The sequence below is a fragment of the Xiphias gladius genome, chromosome 14 (assembly GCF_016859285.1).
Source record: "Xiphias gladius isolate SHS-SW01 ecotype Sanya breed wild chromosome 14, ASM1685928v1, whole genome shotgun sequence".
Classification (NCBI taxonomy): domain Eukaryota; kingdom Metazoa; phylum Chordata; class Actinopteri; order Istiophoriformes; family Xiphiidae; genus Xiphias; species Xiphias gladius.
Genome location: NC_053413.1, coordinates 3,940,442 through 3,958,464, shown reverse-complemented (window position 1 = coordinate 3,958,464; position 18,023 = coordinate 3,940,442). Strand labels below are relative to the sequence as shown.

At 42.9% G+C, this 18,023-nt stretch overlaps 1 protein-coding gene across 1 annotated transcript in view; it reads right to left on the bottom strand.

Moving 5' to 3' along the window:
* Positions 1-7,635: 7,635 nt before the first annotated feature.
* The window catches only part of chd7 (chromodomain helicase DNA binding protein 7), a 40,087-nt gene continuing 29,699 nt past the window's right edge, over positions 7,636-18,023 (bottom strand). The window contains exons 28-38 of the mRNA XM_040143705.1: positions 17,712-17,920; positions 16,482-17,483; positions 15,909-16,075; positions 14,682-14,936; positions 14,221-14,388; positions 13,828-14,061; positions 13,495-13,710; positions 13,091-13,231; positions 11,575-11,679; positions 11,186-11,366; positions 7,636-10,886 (exon numbers count right to left, since the gene is read on the bottom strand). Of these exons, the coding sequence (XP_039999639.1) occupies positions 9,838-10,886; positions 11,186-11,366; positions 11,575-11,679; positions 13,091-13,231; positions 13,495-13,710; positions 13,828-14,061; positions 14,221-14,388; positions 14,682-14,936; positions 15,909-16,075; positions 16,482-17,483; positions 17,712-17,920 (3,727 nt within the window). The 3' untranslated portion in view covers positions 7,636-9,837. The remainder of the gene's footprint in view (positions 10,887-11,185; positions 11,367-11,574; positions 11,680-13,090; positions 13,232-13,494; positions 13,711-13,827; positions 14,062-14,220; positions 14,389-14,681; positions 14,937-15,908; positions 16,076-16,481; positions 17,484-17,711; positions 17,921-18,023) is intronic.

The window sequence follows — 18,023 nt, the reverse complement described above, 5'->3', positions numbered from 1 at the left end:
GGTCAAGCTCCATTCTACACTTTCCATAAAGCAGCTCCATAGCGTCTTTCATTAGATCCGTCCTGCTTCCTAAATGCCCACATCTTTCAAATGCCACCCCTCCATTTTGTGACACAGATTATCTATTAAAAGTATTGAATCTCAAGCCCAATCCTAGATAGCCCTGATGACATAATACAACTGTTTTCACTGGCGGAGTGGTACACTTCTCGTTGAGTAAAACAAAATTCAGTGCAAAATCAGTGGAGTCCCCCTTTAATGTGGATTCTTCTGATTTGACATCTGCTTTCAAAGATCTTGATTGGCATCAACATAATGTACAGTTTTCTGGACAATAAGACTGGATAAAAGTACCAATCTGGGCAAATTCATTACAAGTCAGCTGGCAGAGCACAGTCTGGCAAGATAGTGAACAGTGATATAGATACAGACAGAGCCATAATGCCAGCGGAACTGCTTCAAACTAAAGATCCTTCAGAAACAAAGCCAAGGTATGACCAATAGATCAAAGTGTAACATTGGGGTTTGGTTAGTTGCTCTACATATATAAAAAAAACAATATCAGATTACATGAAGAGTATATATAGTAAACATTGGTGTGCAATGATTTTGGACTAACTGAAATTCTGCTTGAAAACAACTTTTTGTGTATTTGAAATTAGTACAATTATTTAATTGCAGCTTCAAATATCTTATATGAAATTACCTTTTCCATGAGTATATATACAGTGTATTACTTTTATTACTGGAAATATATTTTTCATGGAATTTCTGATCTACGTTTTTGCAGTGACATTCAATACATGAGCAAAAATCTGGTAAAAAAGGCAGTTTTTTTTTTCTAAATTCCTGGAAGGAGAAATGAGGGTAGAAGACTAGACTACATGCTGGGTTTTTGGTTCATTCTCTGTGTGTCTGTGTGTGTGTCTGTGTGTGTGTCTGTGGTATGGGGCGGCTGGTGGATTTCACGTCCCACTTCCTCCAGCAAGGCGATTAGGCCATACGTCTGTCACACACACACTCCACCTCTCTCTACTGTCTGCTAGAGTAAACTCACCCTTGCTCACACACACTTGTTTATATGACTATTCATGTGAGGACATTCTATTGATTTCCATTCAGTCCAGGCTGCCAGCAGCTTTTTAAAGATGCAGTATAAGTCTGGTAACCTCTATACAATATTAACATTGAGACATTAGTATGATGATTATACCACCACTGAGCAAATTGATCGCTACGGTTTATAGAGTTTCACTGAGTTACACGTCAAAGCTCATGTTGTTGCTGTAATGGTGCCTTCAAGTGAAACTCATCAGGTCATATTTTCCATTGGGGAAGTCCAGTACACACTATGGTTGACCGACAACAGAAATGGTTATCGCCTGATAGATTCTGTTCTGTGTATCTGTCATTCTCAGGGAGAGGAAAAAGAGTAACTGACAAAGTAATGTCCATGGGCTCCAATAATTTCAAAAATCCCTTTCTGATATAACTTGTCGACTTGGAGCTGACTTTTCCACAAGCACCACCATCAGGACAAACTTTTGATACTTTCATTCATGACCAACCTGCAAAACTAATGACATTTGCATCAGCCTGAGCTGTACTTTGTATTTTGTGCTGAGGTGGTGATATAACCTGTTTAACATCAGCCTGTTAGCATTGTCATCGTGTGTGTGTTAGCATGCCAAGGTTCGCATTTAGTTCAAAGCGCTGCTGTGCACAATTACAACCTCAAAGAGCTGCAAGCATGGCAGTAGACTCTGTGTCCGTAGGCTGTGTCTGAAATCTCTCCCTACTATATAGGGCACCACACTCACTGTCTTCCATGTTTTATGAGTGTGTAAATGTATCCACTATTTAGTTCCCTCAAAAATTCAACAATGGAATGTAAAAGTAGCGTCCTTGGCATAGACATTACATGGACACTCCACATTGTACAGATGGGAAAATTACCATTGTGCGTCTCTACACCTCTCAGTGATGAAGCAAAGATTACCTAGTGTCTGGAAATCTGAATTTACTACTCACTGTCAAGTGTCTGTTATGTAGGGCGTGGTGAATGAGTGATGGGGGGAGTGATTTTCAGACACTGCTCATTTGCTCAGTAGAACAGTTTCAGGTGGGAACAACGTCAAAGGGAGCCCACCTGACCTGAACCAACCAATGACAAAACAGGGGAGGCAGCTATCTGACCAAAGCACGCAGTGTTTCTCTTGTCAAGCACCAAGATCTATGGGCTGGATTTGTGTTGAATCTCCATTTTGGGATCTCTTTTTTTGCACTGTTGGTGTAAAATTGTTTCTAAGTAGAGTAAGTGCAAAAGGTATGTAAGGGCATCAGTCTTGTTTTCCCCATTATCTGGACAGATTTTTTCTTTCTACACCATTCAACATATTTTACTGTAAATGTAACGCTTTTTGAAAACCAACAGCTTCTACCCAATCTGTTGGTCTGACAATTGTTTGAAAACATCTACATTGACTAGAAACATACATTATACAATATATACAGACATTCCAGCATGTCTTTGAATGCAACATATATGAGTTTAGCTTTAAGCTGATTTTTTTAGGTACAAGAAAAGAACAGCCAAAATGTCACACATATTGTCCATTCTCCCCCACTGACACACACACACACACACACACACACACTCAGTGGGTTCTGGCTGTCAGTTTGTGTTTTGTCAGCAGCTCCAGTGGGAGGGAGGCCATTTTTGACAGTTGGCTGGAGTGGTACACACACACACACACACACACACACACACACACACACACACACACACACACACACACACACACACACACACACACACACACACACACACACACAATTTCCTGTTGTTTCACCTCCATTTGACCTGAAATGTTAGTTCAAATTTCACTGTTTTCCTCCTTAATGCTGACACACTGATACACGACCACAACATCCATATCTAACCAAATTGTTTGGTTTATTCATACTTACCTGATCTCACCTCTTGGATCCAGTTATGCGTGATGACCATTAAGGCCTCTAGGGGTCCTTAACATGCCTTTAAGACTCCTGTAACATACACTCACTGATCACTTTATTAGGAACACCTGCACACCTGCTTAATCATGCAAATATCCAATCACCCAGTTACGTAGCAGCAGTTCAATGCATAAAATCATGCAGACACAGGTCAGGACCTTCATTTAATGTTCACATCAAACATCCGAATGGAGAAAAAATGTGATCTCTGTGACTCTGACCATGGCATGACTCTTGGTCCCAGACGGGCTGGTGTGAGTTATGGGTGGAAAGACGAAGCATCGTGAAACTTCTAACGCTTCTTCCTGATTGAGCCGGAAAAAGAGTCGAAGCTTTAAAGCTTTGATGAAAGAAAGCACAGTGACATCTAGTGATTTGCAAAAATTGTAGCAGCCATTAAATAGAGCGCAGACTGCACATAACTCGGATTTAGGTGCAGTCCATTTACAATTGTTGTTGACACTGTATGTGACTGTCAAGAAGGCGCAGAGATTTCCTTCCTGCAGCTGCCCTGAAGAAAACTGCCTTGCCGGAGCAACTGATTGCAGTGATGGAGGTGGTACCAGTTTTGCACATTCTCAAATCAGTCCTTGACCTGAAGCCTGTCAACAACTCACATTACAGCTCCGGAACCTTGAGTCTAGTAGTGTCGACAAGGACAGTCGTAGTAGTAGTTATATTCTCTATTCCAGAGAATTAATCATCTACATTTGTTTTCATATTATTGTTCAGGTTGTTTCCAATTTCATTCCTGACCACTGCACACTGTCTGGCCGTATGATGACATCAAGACAAGAGGGATGACCTTTGACCCGGATACCCTTTTCCTCTCAGATATTTCTATAAAGGGTTGGTGGAAAGGCCCGTTTACTTGAAGACACTGTTAAATTAGTGTAGGCTCCTCAGCAGAGAAGGCAATCAGCCCTTAGTTGTGGTGCTTATGTAAAATGTTGCGTGCCAAAAAGTGGAAAGCTGTTTGGCCGGGTGACCTTTTCACGACTAGGTTGAAGTCAACGGCAAAGCAGGTGACGTGTCACAGGTTTAGTATGTTTGCACATGATATCATATTTGCAGCACAATCTGTTACCAGGCTCCTCATTTTGCCTTTAGGTTCCCACTCTGACATCAGGGTATCATTAGCCTTGGCCAGGTGAGCTTGTGTGTGAGTGTGAGGGAACATTTTAACCCCAAAACATCAGTGGACAGCTTCATCTCTTCTGTAGTGAAATGGCATGTCCCTGCGAGGTAGGCGTCCATGTGAATGGATGTCCACATATCAGCTGTTAAACTGACTGCTGAGACATGCTTCATCTCAGCTACTGTCTTCTCTTTTGGTGGACTTTTCTCTCTATCATAGCTTTTAAGGCCGTCCTCATTGGGATGGTGTCTTCAGAATCAAATAGATTAACAAAGCCTTCATTTTCTTCTAATGACAATGGCTGCACATTGTTGACAATCATTTCCAGTAAGGCTTCATCCAGCTGTTGTTGTCTAGACACTATAATATAGATCATTGCGTGAATATTTCATCCTATGGCATAAATTACTTAGTGATAGTGCTATTATGGATATCTAATAGATATCCATCAATAAATAGAAAAGGAAAAACATTAATTACTGAAAGGATGACTTCCAGCATAATCTTGACTATTGCACCCGGGTTGCGGTGTTGCTGAATGTTTGTGCTTGACACCTTCAATGCAGCAGAAAGCCTTCCCCAAATCCGTGCCTCGACACAATCCTGTCTCTGAGCTCTGCAGGCAGTTCCGTCGATCTCATGGCTTGGTTTTTGCTCTGATATGCATTGTCAGCTGTGAGACCTTATGTAGACAGGTTAGTGTCTTTCCAAATCATGTCCAGTCAACTGAATTTACCACAGGTGGACTCCAATCAATGTGTAGAAACATCTCAAAGATGATCAAGAGAAATGGAAGGAACCTGAGCGAGATTTCAAACCAGTTTGCTTCATGCAACTGAGATGAGCTTTGGAGCCTGGCCTCAAAACGACTATCACTAGTGTGAGTATTTCTGAAACTCCTCATTTGCTGGGATTTTCACATACAACTCTAGAGTTTTTATCAGAATGGTGCCAAAAACAAAAAAAACATCAGTGAACAGCAGTTCTGTGCCCAGAAACACCTGGTTGATGAGAGAGGTCAAGGGAGAATGTCCAGACTGGTTGGAGCTGACAGAAATAACTACTCTTTACAACTGTGGTGAGCAGAAAAGCATCTCAGAATGCACAATGGACTACAAGTGCAGAAGACCATATATAGCCTGGTATGATGAATCTGGATTTCTGCTGAGACCGCAGATGGTTGGGTCAGAATTTGGCATCAACAGCATGAATCCTTGTACCCAACCTGCCTTGTGTCAACAGTCCAGGCTGGTGGTGGTGGTGTAAAGGTGTGGGGGATGTTTTCTTGACACACTTTTGGCTCCTTAATAGCAAATCAATCATGGTTTGAATACCACAGCCTGTCTGAGTATTGTTGCTGACCATGTGCATCCCATCCCCACAATTTACCTTCTTCTAATGGCTACTTCCAGCATGATAATGCTCCATGTCACAAAGTAAAAGTTGTCTCAAACTGGATTCATGAACATGACAATGAGTTCATTGTACTTCAGCGGCCTCCACAGTCACCAGATCTGAATCCACTAGAACACCTTTGGGATGTGGTAGAACAGGAGATTGGCAGCATGAATGAGCAGCTGACAAATCTGCAGAAATTAAGTGATGCAATCATGTCAACGTGGAGCAGAGACTCAAAGGAATGTTTTGTAACATTTTGTGGAATCCAGGCCACGAAGAACTGAGGCTGTTGTCAGAGCAAAGGGAGGCCCTACCCAGTATTAGTATGGTGTTCATAATAAAGTGCTCACTGACTGTACAGTGCAAATTGTATCTATACTTAATATATAAAAATATCCCTTTTTCCTTTGTCTCACCTATTATTTATGGAACACTGAATGTGCAGAAACAGAAACATGCAACATTTTGCTACATACATATACTTCTACTTATTATCCCATTACATGCCAATATCACTTTTAAAAGAAGAGGGTGACTGATAAAATAAGCTCTAGCTCTGTACACCGCTAAATGGTTTAAAATAAACTTCAAATTGTAGTTTTATGGTTATGTGTTAATCATGTCAAACCATTTGTCTTTAGTGTACGAGTACTACATAAGTGTATGAGTGCTAGCAGCAAGTTACTTAATCATCTTGAGTGATGTTACCAAAACACAGTGAGCTTGACCTTTGACCACCAACTTCTAATCACTTCATCCTTGAGTCCAAGTGAATGTTTGTGCCAAATTTGAAGGAATTCCCCGGAGCATTCCTGCGATATTGCGTTCATGAGAATGAGATGGAAAATCCGAAAACATAATGCCTCGACCTTGGCTGTCGCCAGCATGGAGGCATAACAAAAGTGTTTGATTTCAGCTTCTCACTATTGAAGATTGGTGCTTCTCTTTCTCAAATATGACAGTTAAATATATACATTTGAGTTTTGGACAGATGGTTAGGGAAAAGGTTTCCTCTAGGAACCAAGAAGTGCAATCCCTGTACAGCAGATGTTTTCAAAGTCTGACACTATAGGCCTCCCTTAAGACAGAATTATGCCCAGTCAGTTGGGGTTGACTGTGGCTGAGCCCGTTTTTTAGGCTATATTGTTCATGCTTTGGCAAATTAACACTATGAAAAGTATGCCGAAGTAGCTATTAGCAGTTCCTTTTTGCAATGTATCCATGGATGTGCAGGCAACCATCACTGGATTATGGATACTGAAGAAAACTAAAAAACATGATATTCTTAGGGAATTTTTTTTAAAAGTTATTTAGACTGTGTTCTTTCTATTTGTGAGCAAAGGTTTATTCACTATAGACATAGGAGATAATATTTTCATAAAGTGTAAGTCACATTGAATCTAAAAACGCACCTGCCCCTTTTCCCTTGTGCAGTACGTCTATCTTGAGTTGCTTCCTCCACACCCCCCAATAAGATGCATCATCTTATGGCAATAACATAATGATATAGGCTGACTAATTTTTTCCTGGTTTAACAAAATAATCGTAAAGGGTTTCCTGTGGAGTTTTTTTTTTACTACTAGTAGCGCTGTAGAGCAAAGTTCGTAGGAGTTGGTATCTTACGTAGGTGCAAGGTTGAGGGGATGCACAGTCCTCTCAGGGGTTTCATGCTATTCCACTGCTTGACAATTGGCAGTGGTAACATGCAGCAAAGGCGAGGAAGATGACTAATGCTAGCAAGCAAACATGCATGTAAAATATGCAGGTCTCCTTCTTCCAAAAAAATTGTTCTTGCAAATGTTTTGAGGAAGGAAATGCACTCAATGTGTGTGCAAAGTATGGTAGAAATTGGTGGCATTCCCTGATACACTAACTTTCTTGGAGCTTGATCAAATTCCCTGACTGTCCAGGTCTGCAATGTTATAAACTTGCGTGTTCACCAAAACTCAGTAGACCAGTATAAAAACACCAGTGTGTTTGTTGCAGTATCAGAGAGTTTGTTTTTAGTTGAGTGCCACAATAATTTTTTTCCCCTCAAAGTAGAAGTAGAGTGGAGTTAAATAATGAGATGCAGGCTGAGGTTTGGTTTCCTAGGCGAATATCATGATTCACTTTTATTAAAAGCATCATAGCTACAATTCATCATACATGATGTCTCCAAAAAAACAAAACAAAAAGACACACACCGAAAAAAGAGGAAAAAAAAACATTTACATGGTATGTCTGTAAACTTCAAGGCTAGATAAGAATTTTGAGGTAATGCTCTTCAGCTTGCTGGCTAAAAGTAACAAAAAGTCCATTTTTTTTCAAGAAAAGTAGCTAAGTAATAAAGGTACCTGATTATTTTAACTCTTTAACACCAGTGCATCAACAGGAACAGAGTGAGACAAAATTGATTGCAGTACTTATTTGTCATCATTTACAGTTTTAGTTTTGTTTTTCTATTCATACGACACTTGTGGTTATTCATATTGAGTGAGTGTGTGTGTGTTGGGAGAGTAATGTTGGAACATTCAAAAGCTGCCTCGGTTATTGCTGTCTCAGCATTAGAGAGGAAAACAAGGTTCTTTGACGGGGAAGGGGTCTTCGAGAGAGCTGAAACTCATCACTCCCCCTCAGTCCAAGTTCCCTCTCTCTTCATCTGCTGGGCTGGCTGTATTAGCAAATGTTAATAAGACCTGGCCATAGTGTGTGTTTGAATGTACTTTCAAATATTGAACCACTCGCAGCGCTTGATTTATCTCAGACACTTGAACTGGCCTTAGGAATGGAAACAAACCAAACACCTCTTGCGCTTTTTCAAGTACTTAAAACTTAGCAACCAGAGCTGAACTTGTAAAATTCCAACTCTGCTGAAAATGGGTCTCAGTCCTGTTTTGGCCAGGCCTGGTGTCAGTGTGTGTGACTAGAGCAACAGTCTTTAAAGAGATGGTCACTAAGGAGCAGCACTTGGTCTGGAACTACTGGGATGTGAAGGGAAAAAAAAAAAAAAAATTAAAGGATTTTAATGTGGCAGCAACCAGGAAAATCAACTATCTCATGTGCCCCCTTTAAAGAATAAACCTGAAACCTCACATCCCTGTGTGGACCACCGCTCCAAACCCATTCACAGAAACCTCCTAACAAGGACGGCTGGTTTTCGGTGGCTGAAACGGACCAATCAGAAGGCCTGATTGGCGGCAGACCCAGCCCGCCTGCCACTTCTGAGCCAAAACCAGCCACCTTGAAAGAGAGATAGGATTCAGATGTGGCAGTGGAAAGACTCAAGATTGGTATTCAAACAGTGTGGGACTGGGTATAACAGTATTGGTTCAGTGTGCACGCACACACGCACAAGCACACACACATACACTCAAAGGAACATAGCTGGTAGGGAGTCCTCCCAGAAACAGTCACATGACAGAGAGGGTTTAGGGGGTTAGTGTGTGTATAGTGGTGGGAAATCTGAATGCGTGTGTGTGTCTGTGTGCGAAACTCACGATCAAGTATGTGAAGCATGTGTTCGGATATGCGTGTGTTGTGGTAGTCAGTGTGTGAGACTGAGTTTTAGGCCAGTCTAGTTTCTTTTTCCTCCTCAGAGTCTACCTGGTCTGATATGTGAGAACTAAAAAATCTGCTCTGAAACAGAACAGCTCAACTCCATTATCCACGATTCCTTTTGCAGCAGCTTTGTCAGACAGACAGCCGGTTTAGCTGTAATGCTGTTTTTTGAGAACTGATGTTAGAAAAATTGCCAGCAGCAGGTGTTTCTTCTCTTTTTGATGAGATGCTGCCAACAACCAACAACAACAAAACAGTCCAGACGACGAAAGCAAAAATTAAAAAAAAAAAAAAAGATCTGAGCTGAAAGCAGCAATAATAATAATAATAATATTAATAATAACAACAACAATAGTACTATTGGAACCTTGTGAAATCCTGTTTGAGGGATTGTGGAAGAGAAAAATAGATAGAAACCAGATAGAAAGAAAGAAAGAGTCTTTGAAGAGGAGCCAAGCTCTGAGCGAGTGGCTGTGAGGACTTTCCCTGACTACACTATCAATCGGAGAGATTGAACTTAACACACACACCTCATCCTCTCTGACGCATAGTAAATATACCTGGCCAAAAAATAAACAACAAAGAGAAATCATCAACAACAAGGTAAAGAAGAAAAAAAACAAAAAACAAACAGGATTCATAATAGTTTGGATATTTCTGGTGGAGGCGTGTAAACGTGGCGAAGGGGAGGGGGAGGTGAGAGTTGAGGAAATGTCCCGGGCCAGTCAGTTTTGTGTTTTATTTCAGTCACTCTTGTCCTTCTGTGGAGACGGTGCTGCCTCCTCTTCCTCTCCTCCCATCCCTCCATCCTCCAGAACTGCATCGTCAGCCTCACCTCTTGTCTCCTCCTCCACTGCCCCCTCCTTCTCCTCAGCCAAGTCACTCTCTCCTCCTTTCTCCTCCTCCTCCTCCTCCTCCTCCTCTTCCTCCTCTTGCTCTTCTCCTGTAGCTTTCAGCCCCTTCTTCTCTGCCTCCTCGTTTACTGGGGGGTTTGTGGACACAGCGTTGCCCCCCAGCGCTCCGGCCATGGCGCTCTGGAGCTCAGCCAGGGTGGAGGCGGTGGGGAAGCCGGGCAGGTTTAGCCCCCCGAGGCCTGGAGGTAGGAACATGGAGGGGTAGAGGAGGCCAGGGGCCATGGTAGAGAGGAGGAAGGGGTTGAATGCAAGGGAATTGGCTGACATGCCAGCTGCAGCCAGCAGGGCAGCGGCATCACCGTTGATGGATGCCTCTGCTGGCGAATCAACAGCTGGGATCTGTGGAGCTGCAGTGACATCATTAACTGATTTCTCTATTTTTTCCACCTGCTCCTCACCGTCTTTCTCAATCTTCCTCTTTGCCTTCTTCACTCCTTCATTTCCCTCAGCCTCCTCCTCTACCTCTTCCACTCCCATCTCACCTTTTTCTCTCTCTTTTTCCTCTCCCTCTCTCTTCCTCTTTGTCATCACTGTTTGGTCAGTCTCTCCTCCCTCTCCCTCCATTGTTCCGTTTGTGTTCCCTGATGCAGTGGCGACAGTGGAGTTGGAAGCAGCAGCTGTGGCCAGGTTACTACCAAAAAGCCCACCTAGGCTGAACATGTTTGGGAGGGCGGCTGCCATGTTGGGCAGGCCTCCCATGCCGGGCAGCATGAGGGGCAACATGGAGGCGGCGGCAGCACTGGCAGCAGCCTGCTTGGGGTCGGTGGGGGGAGGGAAGGCCATCAGACCAGCAGCCAACTGGAGGGACTGGAGGCTCTGGAGAGAAGACAGGTCCATCCCTCCAAACAGACTGTTCAACAGCAGAGGGTTGATGCCTCCTGGAGACAGACAGACGGAGACACAGACAGACAGACAGACAGACACAGACACACACAGGCAGGGTTAAAATGGAGCTCTATAACCCTTTCAGCATGAACACATATACTAACTGCAATTAAGTTAAATGAGTCCCATCTCTACTCGCACTGTGATTTCAAGAAATTAATGATGGATAGAAGGGGTAATAAAATAATGCTGGGAAAATAAAGTTGCACAATATCAGACAGTACCAATTTTTCCTCAACATGCATGCAGATTATTTGTGTGATGAACTGGTCGATTTAGCAGTAATTTGTACCTGCAGATGAAGCAGCAGTGGCCAGTGTTGCCTGGGCAGCCTGAGCTGCTGCTGCTGCCTGGGCAGCGGCTGCTGCCTTGGCAATTTCAGATTTGGGTCGTCTCCCCCGACGACGGACACCCTCTTCCCTGACTACAGGGCCGGTCAGAAGACGATCAAACATGGCTTCGGGGAGGAAACCCTGTGTGGAGAAGGATTATAGGTTAGAAAGGAACTTAAATTCACAAAGGAACTCCAAGTGGGCTGGGCCCGAGGGGGCTATAAGTAAACAATAATGCAACAATTTTCACTTGAGACCAGCAGTTTCTTTAGAAACATTTTGTACAGGAGCAGAAAAATTAATAAGCAAATTGTTGCAAAGTTGCATAGGTTTTGTCTTGCTTACTAACCGACTGTTTAACGATGTCTGTCCAATCAGGGGCAATAGAAAACTCTGGGTTTTCTAATAGCCATCTGGGAAGCTCCTTCATTGGTGGAGCCATGGCCCCACCCATCTAAAGAACAGGAGGATAAAATGAGTTTCTCTTGGGGGGAGAAATTAAAATGAAAAAAAAAAAAAAAACCATGCATCATCCACACATAGGCAGTAACCTTGACAAGCCACTTGTCTTTATATAATATCTACTGAACAATATGTACAGTGAATTATGGCTGTTTTGAAAGGGGTATCCTTATTTACTGTGGCTTCAAAAAGTATTCAGATTCTCACTTTTTGCACGTTACTTAATTTAATTTGAAATGGATAAAATTGCCATTTTTGCCCATCACTCTACACACAATACACAATGACGAAATATAAACATGTTATAAGAATTTCTTGCAAATTTATTCAAAGTAAAAACAGAAATCTCTCATTTACAAAAGTATTCAGGTCCATTGTGTTGAGAAGTGAACTGTTACCCCTGTTTCAGGTTGCCTAAACTCTGAACAGGTTTTCTTCAAGGACTTATCTGTATTCCCACAGTTCTGACCAGTCTATCCCTGCCACTGAGAGGCCCCCGCCATACGATGATTATGCAACCACCATGCTTCACCATTGGGATGGTATTAGCAAGGTGATGAGCAGTGCCCGGTGTTAGTCAGACATAGTGTTTGGAGTTCTGCCCAAAGGGTTCAGATTTTTTTCCTCATCAGACCAGAGAATCTTCTTCCTCCTGCTCTCAGAGTCCTTTAATACCGTTTGGCAAACTCCAAGCGGGCTGTCACAAAGTGGCTTCCATCTAGCCGCTCTACTCTACAGGCCTAACTGATGGAGTGATGCTGAGATTGTCGTCCTTCCATCAGGGTCTCCCATCTCTGCGATGACTTCTGAAGTTCTGGTATAGCAACCGTTTGGCGTTAGGAAGAGTCATGATGGTTCCAAGCTTATTCCATTTTACAATTATTGAGGCCCCTGTGCTCCTGGGAACACTAAAAACTTTAGAAATGGTTTTATACCCTTGCATTGATCTATGCCTCACCACAAACTTCGTAGCTTGGTTTATGTCTTGACATGTGGGACCTTTTACACACACACACACACACACACACACACACACACACACACACACACACACACACACACACACACACACACACACACACACACACACACACTATATACAATTCAGTTTGCCACAGATTGACTCCATTAAAGTTGTAGACACAGCAAGGATAATTAAAGCACCTGACCACAACTTGGAGTGCAACAGAAGTGTCTGAATACATTTGTCAATGAAAGATTTCAGTTTTTGATTCTATATAAATTTCGAAAAAATTTTCACTTTGTCATCATGGGTTATTGAATGTAGATCGATGGGCAAAGAAGGCAATTTTATCCATTTAAAATTAAATCTACAACAAAATAAACTGTGCAAAAGGTGAACAGGTCTGAATACTTTCTGAAGCCACTGAATGTCAGCTTACCTTGCGTCCATTGCGTCTGTTGACCACAGGCACTCGCTCATCTCCAGTCAGGGTGTTGATGTCAATCTTGTTGGGGTTTCGACAGCGATGGCGCTTCTGTTTGGGTTTAGAGAACTGAGACAGCAGCAACTCCTCACTCTTCTGTAGCAGGAAGATAAAAACAGAAAGGCAGGTATGAATAACAAGTTCTTACATAAAGTAAATTTAATATAGTAGATATTGAACAGAAGGAAAGCAAGACTAAATAGAACTCTTCACTCATCCAAAGCAAAGAAACAGGAGAAAAACTGCACTAAGACATTTCTAACAGGGGTGCTGCTGCTTGGGTCTCAACATTTAACAATTAAACAAGAAGACAAATGTGGAGAGAAAAGAAAATGCAGAGGAAGAAAGGAGGGCTTTACTGGTGTGAATCCAGCCATGTCCATGGTGTATGTCGGGTGTTGCCTCAGCCACTCTCCCAGCTCTTTGTTTGACACTGCTGCCTCTTCCTCCTCCAGACTGCCAGAGGCAAGAGATCTGGCACTAGGGCTCTGCTCGGGGATGGTGAGGGATCTGTGGGCACGGGCAGCATCCTGAACCCCCTCCACACCTGAAACCTTTGTCCTGTCGTCATCATCCTGAATGTCCAAGAAGTGACAGAGGAAAATTATAAATGAATGTAGATTCCTATATACAATGAACAATCATATCGGTCTGTGCAACACAAATAACTTGACTACTGGTCAACTCCATACCCCTCCTGCTCTCTTGTTGCCCATGAACAGCAGCTCCAGGCCCTCCACATTTTTCCTGCGGCCTCGCCTCCTCCTCATGATGGGTAGGTCAGCATCCAGTGAACCATTGGCTCTGTGTCCAGAGGGCGGGGCTTGCTGCAGCAAATCCATCTGGGCCTTGAGGGAGGGGCTTGTCACCAGGGCACTGGGGAATCCGGCCAATGAGGGTGAGGCCTTGTGGTGATGATGTATACCCTGAGCATCAAATAGATCACTTTTAGTTAATAAACATGAATTTATTTCAATGTAAAGTTTAGTATTCACTTGTGGAGCTATGGCAATATAGCTTCTAATAACGATTCACACTAATGAACTGAATGGACTGAGTTAGTTAGTGTTGGTTTATGTAACCACCTTGGTGAGGTCTATAGCCTGGCTCTGGGACTCGGCGGCAGCGTGGCTCTCTCTCAGCTGAGCCACCATCTCCATCAGGTTACGTCTCTTGGCCGCCCTCTCAGCTTCTATCTCGATCTTTCTCCTCCTCCTCCTCCTCCGAGGCACTGTCAGGCTTAGAGCACCCTCCTGCAACATCAGGTCAATAGTTTCACCTGTGTTTGCCTGACAAAAACTTATTGAGATCTTGTCAACTTTATTGGTATTGGTACCTCAGAAAACAGCAAAAATTAGCAATGACATTAGTAGCATCTTTAATTCTAAACACAATGCTAAAAGGCTAAACTGGCATGACAAATTCATTTTTTTTTCATTCAGAAAAACTAGCATCAGCCGTCAAATATCAGATTTTTACCGACAGCATCCACTTGCTCAATTTGCAAGTATACGTTTTTAGTTTATATGTGCACACAAACACTCACATGAACCTGTGGTGATAGTGTTTTATCTTCACTTCCACTGTAAGGCGTATGGATGCCCGCCATTGTTAGCTCGGCCAGGCTCCTCCTCTGCAGTGGGCTGTCGGTTGCCGTGGCTACAGCTGCTGTGGTCACTGCGGAGCCATGCCCTGGCAACAGGTTGCTGGGGATGTCAAAGATGTGCCGTCTGTTGACAGGCCACTTGCCCTTCAGGATAGCCTCGCAGACGTTATCCATCCTGTTAATCATCACCCGATCCTAAGGGGTGGAGAGAATGGAGAAAGGTGATGCACTATTCTAACAAAGTGCTTTGGATAGAAGCTGGTCTTGTTTTCGTTCTGTATACTTTAAATTCTGAAATTATTACCTCTTTTGCAGACAGAGGCCTTCATTGGAAACAGGCTTATAATATGTTAGGCTTATATATGCCTCTATTCCTAATTGTCCCTGTTTTTAATAGATATATTTGATTGTATTTTTCTAAGAAGCAACAGTCTTGATACATTCACTATAATGCCCATTTCCACAGCACTAATTCCATGGGTACAAAGAAGTCATGTCATTCTCACCACTCTGCTGCTTCTGAGATCCTTTTTAAAAAAAAAAAATGAACACTGTTTTTCATTTAAAAACTGATTCCTATCACTCCTACTTTGCTGTTTTTTTCCTATCATTGTTAAGCTATTGTCAATTCCCGTGCAGATGTTTCAAATTAAAATCCTGCCAGTGGTTCTAAGGGCATGAAACGTCCCTTTCCTGGATGGGTATTTAATGAAGAGGTGTAAGTAATGTTTATTTTTATTTAATAAATCTGCTGAAAATTGTCACAATGCCAGAAAAGTAATTTTTCTTTAGAGCTGAAGTTGATGTCTTCAAAGTTCTTCCTCTGTCCAAAATTACGATGTACACCTAAAGATAATTAAGTTTATCACAGAGAACTAAGAAATCCAGCAAATGTTCAAATCTGGAAGGAGAATAGAAGCTGGTGACAACTATCAAATTTGTTGCCAGTTAATTTTCTGTTGACTGACTAATCAATTAATTGATCATTTTAGCTCTAATTTAAATGTTAAACATCTATAGAACCAACTTAGTGGATGAAAACTTGAGCAGCATACTGGTTAGTCTAACATGACTCGTGCAGTTGTATTGATAACTGCCTGACCGTGTCCCCAAAAATGATTATTAAATAGGCTTATTTGTCTATGTTGGCTATTATTTAAGACTCACCTTAGGCCAGAATGAGAAGGAATAGGCACGGTCCTGTAGGGCCTGCAGTGCAGAAGTTTCTGGAAGGTCGTCGGGGCAGAACCCATCTCTGGTTTCGTCACGGGCCGACGTGCTCAGAGACGCAATGCTGTCCTCATCAAAGTTCTTCTGCTCTGAAGCAGCACTTGCTGTTCAGAGAGGGAAAGCCATTTTGCAACTCTTAATTAAAAAGGGTTTCCAAATCACTATCAAGGGATCCAAACTTATTTTATTCTCTCGTCCCTGGAACTTGGACTCATTAAAACACTGCCATGTGTGAGGGGAAACACCAGAAATAGGCCTGTGACCAAGTGTAGTGTCAGCAACAATGGGGGCTGACAACCAGGACAAATAAACTGGTTAACAATAAGGATCTTACTACACAAAATTACAATTAAAGTAAGACATTTGAAACTCATGTTGTTAAGAAGCACACTTAAAACTTTGTGTCATCATCTCCATGGTAAGCCCAATCCAGAACTAAAGTTTAAACAGTATCCCCACTGAGATCAATGACACTGACTACCTACAAGCTAATGTCAATGCATGAAGTACCTTCAGCCTGAGAGGATTTCTCTGACTTGTCATCTTCGTCCATCCTCTCCTCCTCTTCGTACTCTGGGCTCTTCTCTGTGTCAGCTGACTTTGGAGATTTAGGAGACTCAGGGCTCTCCCTTTCCTCTCCGTCTTCCTCCCCCACAGTCTTGTGGCCTGGTTGTGCCTTCGGAGAGGATTCAGGATGTTCTGAGGGGTCAATGGTCATTTCCTTCTGTTCCCTTGGAGAGTCAACAAGACTCAAACTGTTCTTCTCCTCTGTCAAGTCATCTTCCTCATCTGCCGGCTTGGTAGTCTTTTCTTCTTCTCCACTCTTCTCCTCTTTCAGCTCTTCCCACTCCTCTTTTTCCACTTTTGGCTGGGCCTCTTCCTCCTCTTTCTTGACATCCTTTCTTGGTGAAGCAGCAGTCTCATCTTTCCCTTTTGCAACCTCTCCCTCATTTTTCTTCTGTTCATCAGGAGTTTCGGTCTTTGTACATGGAATGTCAGTGGCATCTCCTCCCTCTATATCCTTTTTCACCTCCATCTCTGTTTTCCCTTCCTCAGTCTTTACCTCTTTAGCTGCATTAACAGCACTTTTGGCAGCAGCTGCAGCGCTTGCCAGGTCTGCAGGAGAGAGGAGAGGTGCTTGGGTGCTTTCTGCTGCTCCCATTCCAGCTTTGGTCATCTCTCCCTGGGTTCCCATGCTAATGCTGGCCCCACGCTGGCTGGTAAAACGCTGGTGGGCCTCCAGAAAGTCCAACGAAGAGTCATTTAGGATGTGATAATCTGTCCGGCTCACGCCGTGCTTAGAGGCCCCCAGAAGGAGGTCCCGGTCATGGCGGCCACACTCCCACCACTCTGGGAGGTCTGGAGAGGGCTGGCAGAGCTTGAGGCGCTCAGAGAGCAAGGGGTGGGGGAGGACCTGCTCTCTGATTCGGCGGAGCAGCTCGATACGGTACAGGGTGCGAGAGGCACGCTCCTCGGTGATAGGGTCGATGATCAGGGTTGGGTCTGGGAGTTCTGATGATGTAAAAGACAAAAGCTGTCTTTAAGGCTTTAACAGGAAATTCAACTAAATTCCATGTTGGCCATTTTTCTCCCATGCTTGCAAACAAACTTCATTTCGACCCCAAAGTTGTTATTTTAGTGACTGAACAAATCAAAATACTTAAAAAAACAAAAACAAAAAACAAAACAAAACACCTTTGTGCCTTGCTCTAAAACCAAGCAATGTATGTTTCCTCTTACCTGTTTCAGTCTTAACCTGCATTCTGCAGACCCGCTTACACATGGCAATAAATGAGTAGTAATATTTCTCCAGGCTCTCATCTGTTTTCTTGTCGAGTCGGGCAAAGGCCCTGAACTGTGTCCAATCAAATTTCTGACGCTGGGTGTCAAAGACGACACCGAAGGTGGACACAACGCGATAGAAATCAGCCTCCTCACGACGAGTCCATCTGAGAAGTGTGAGTAAAGGTTCAATTACCAAAAGTAACATGCTTTGATTTTAACTTTGGTATTTTAGTGGCTGTTTTCTAGAATATAGTATTACCGTTGGGT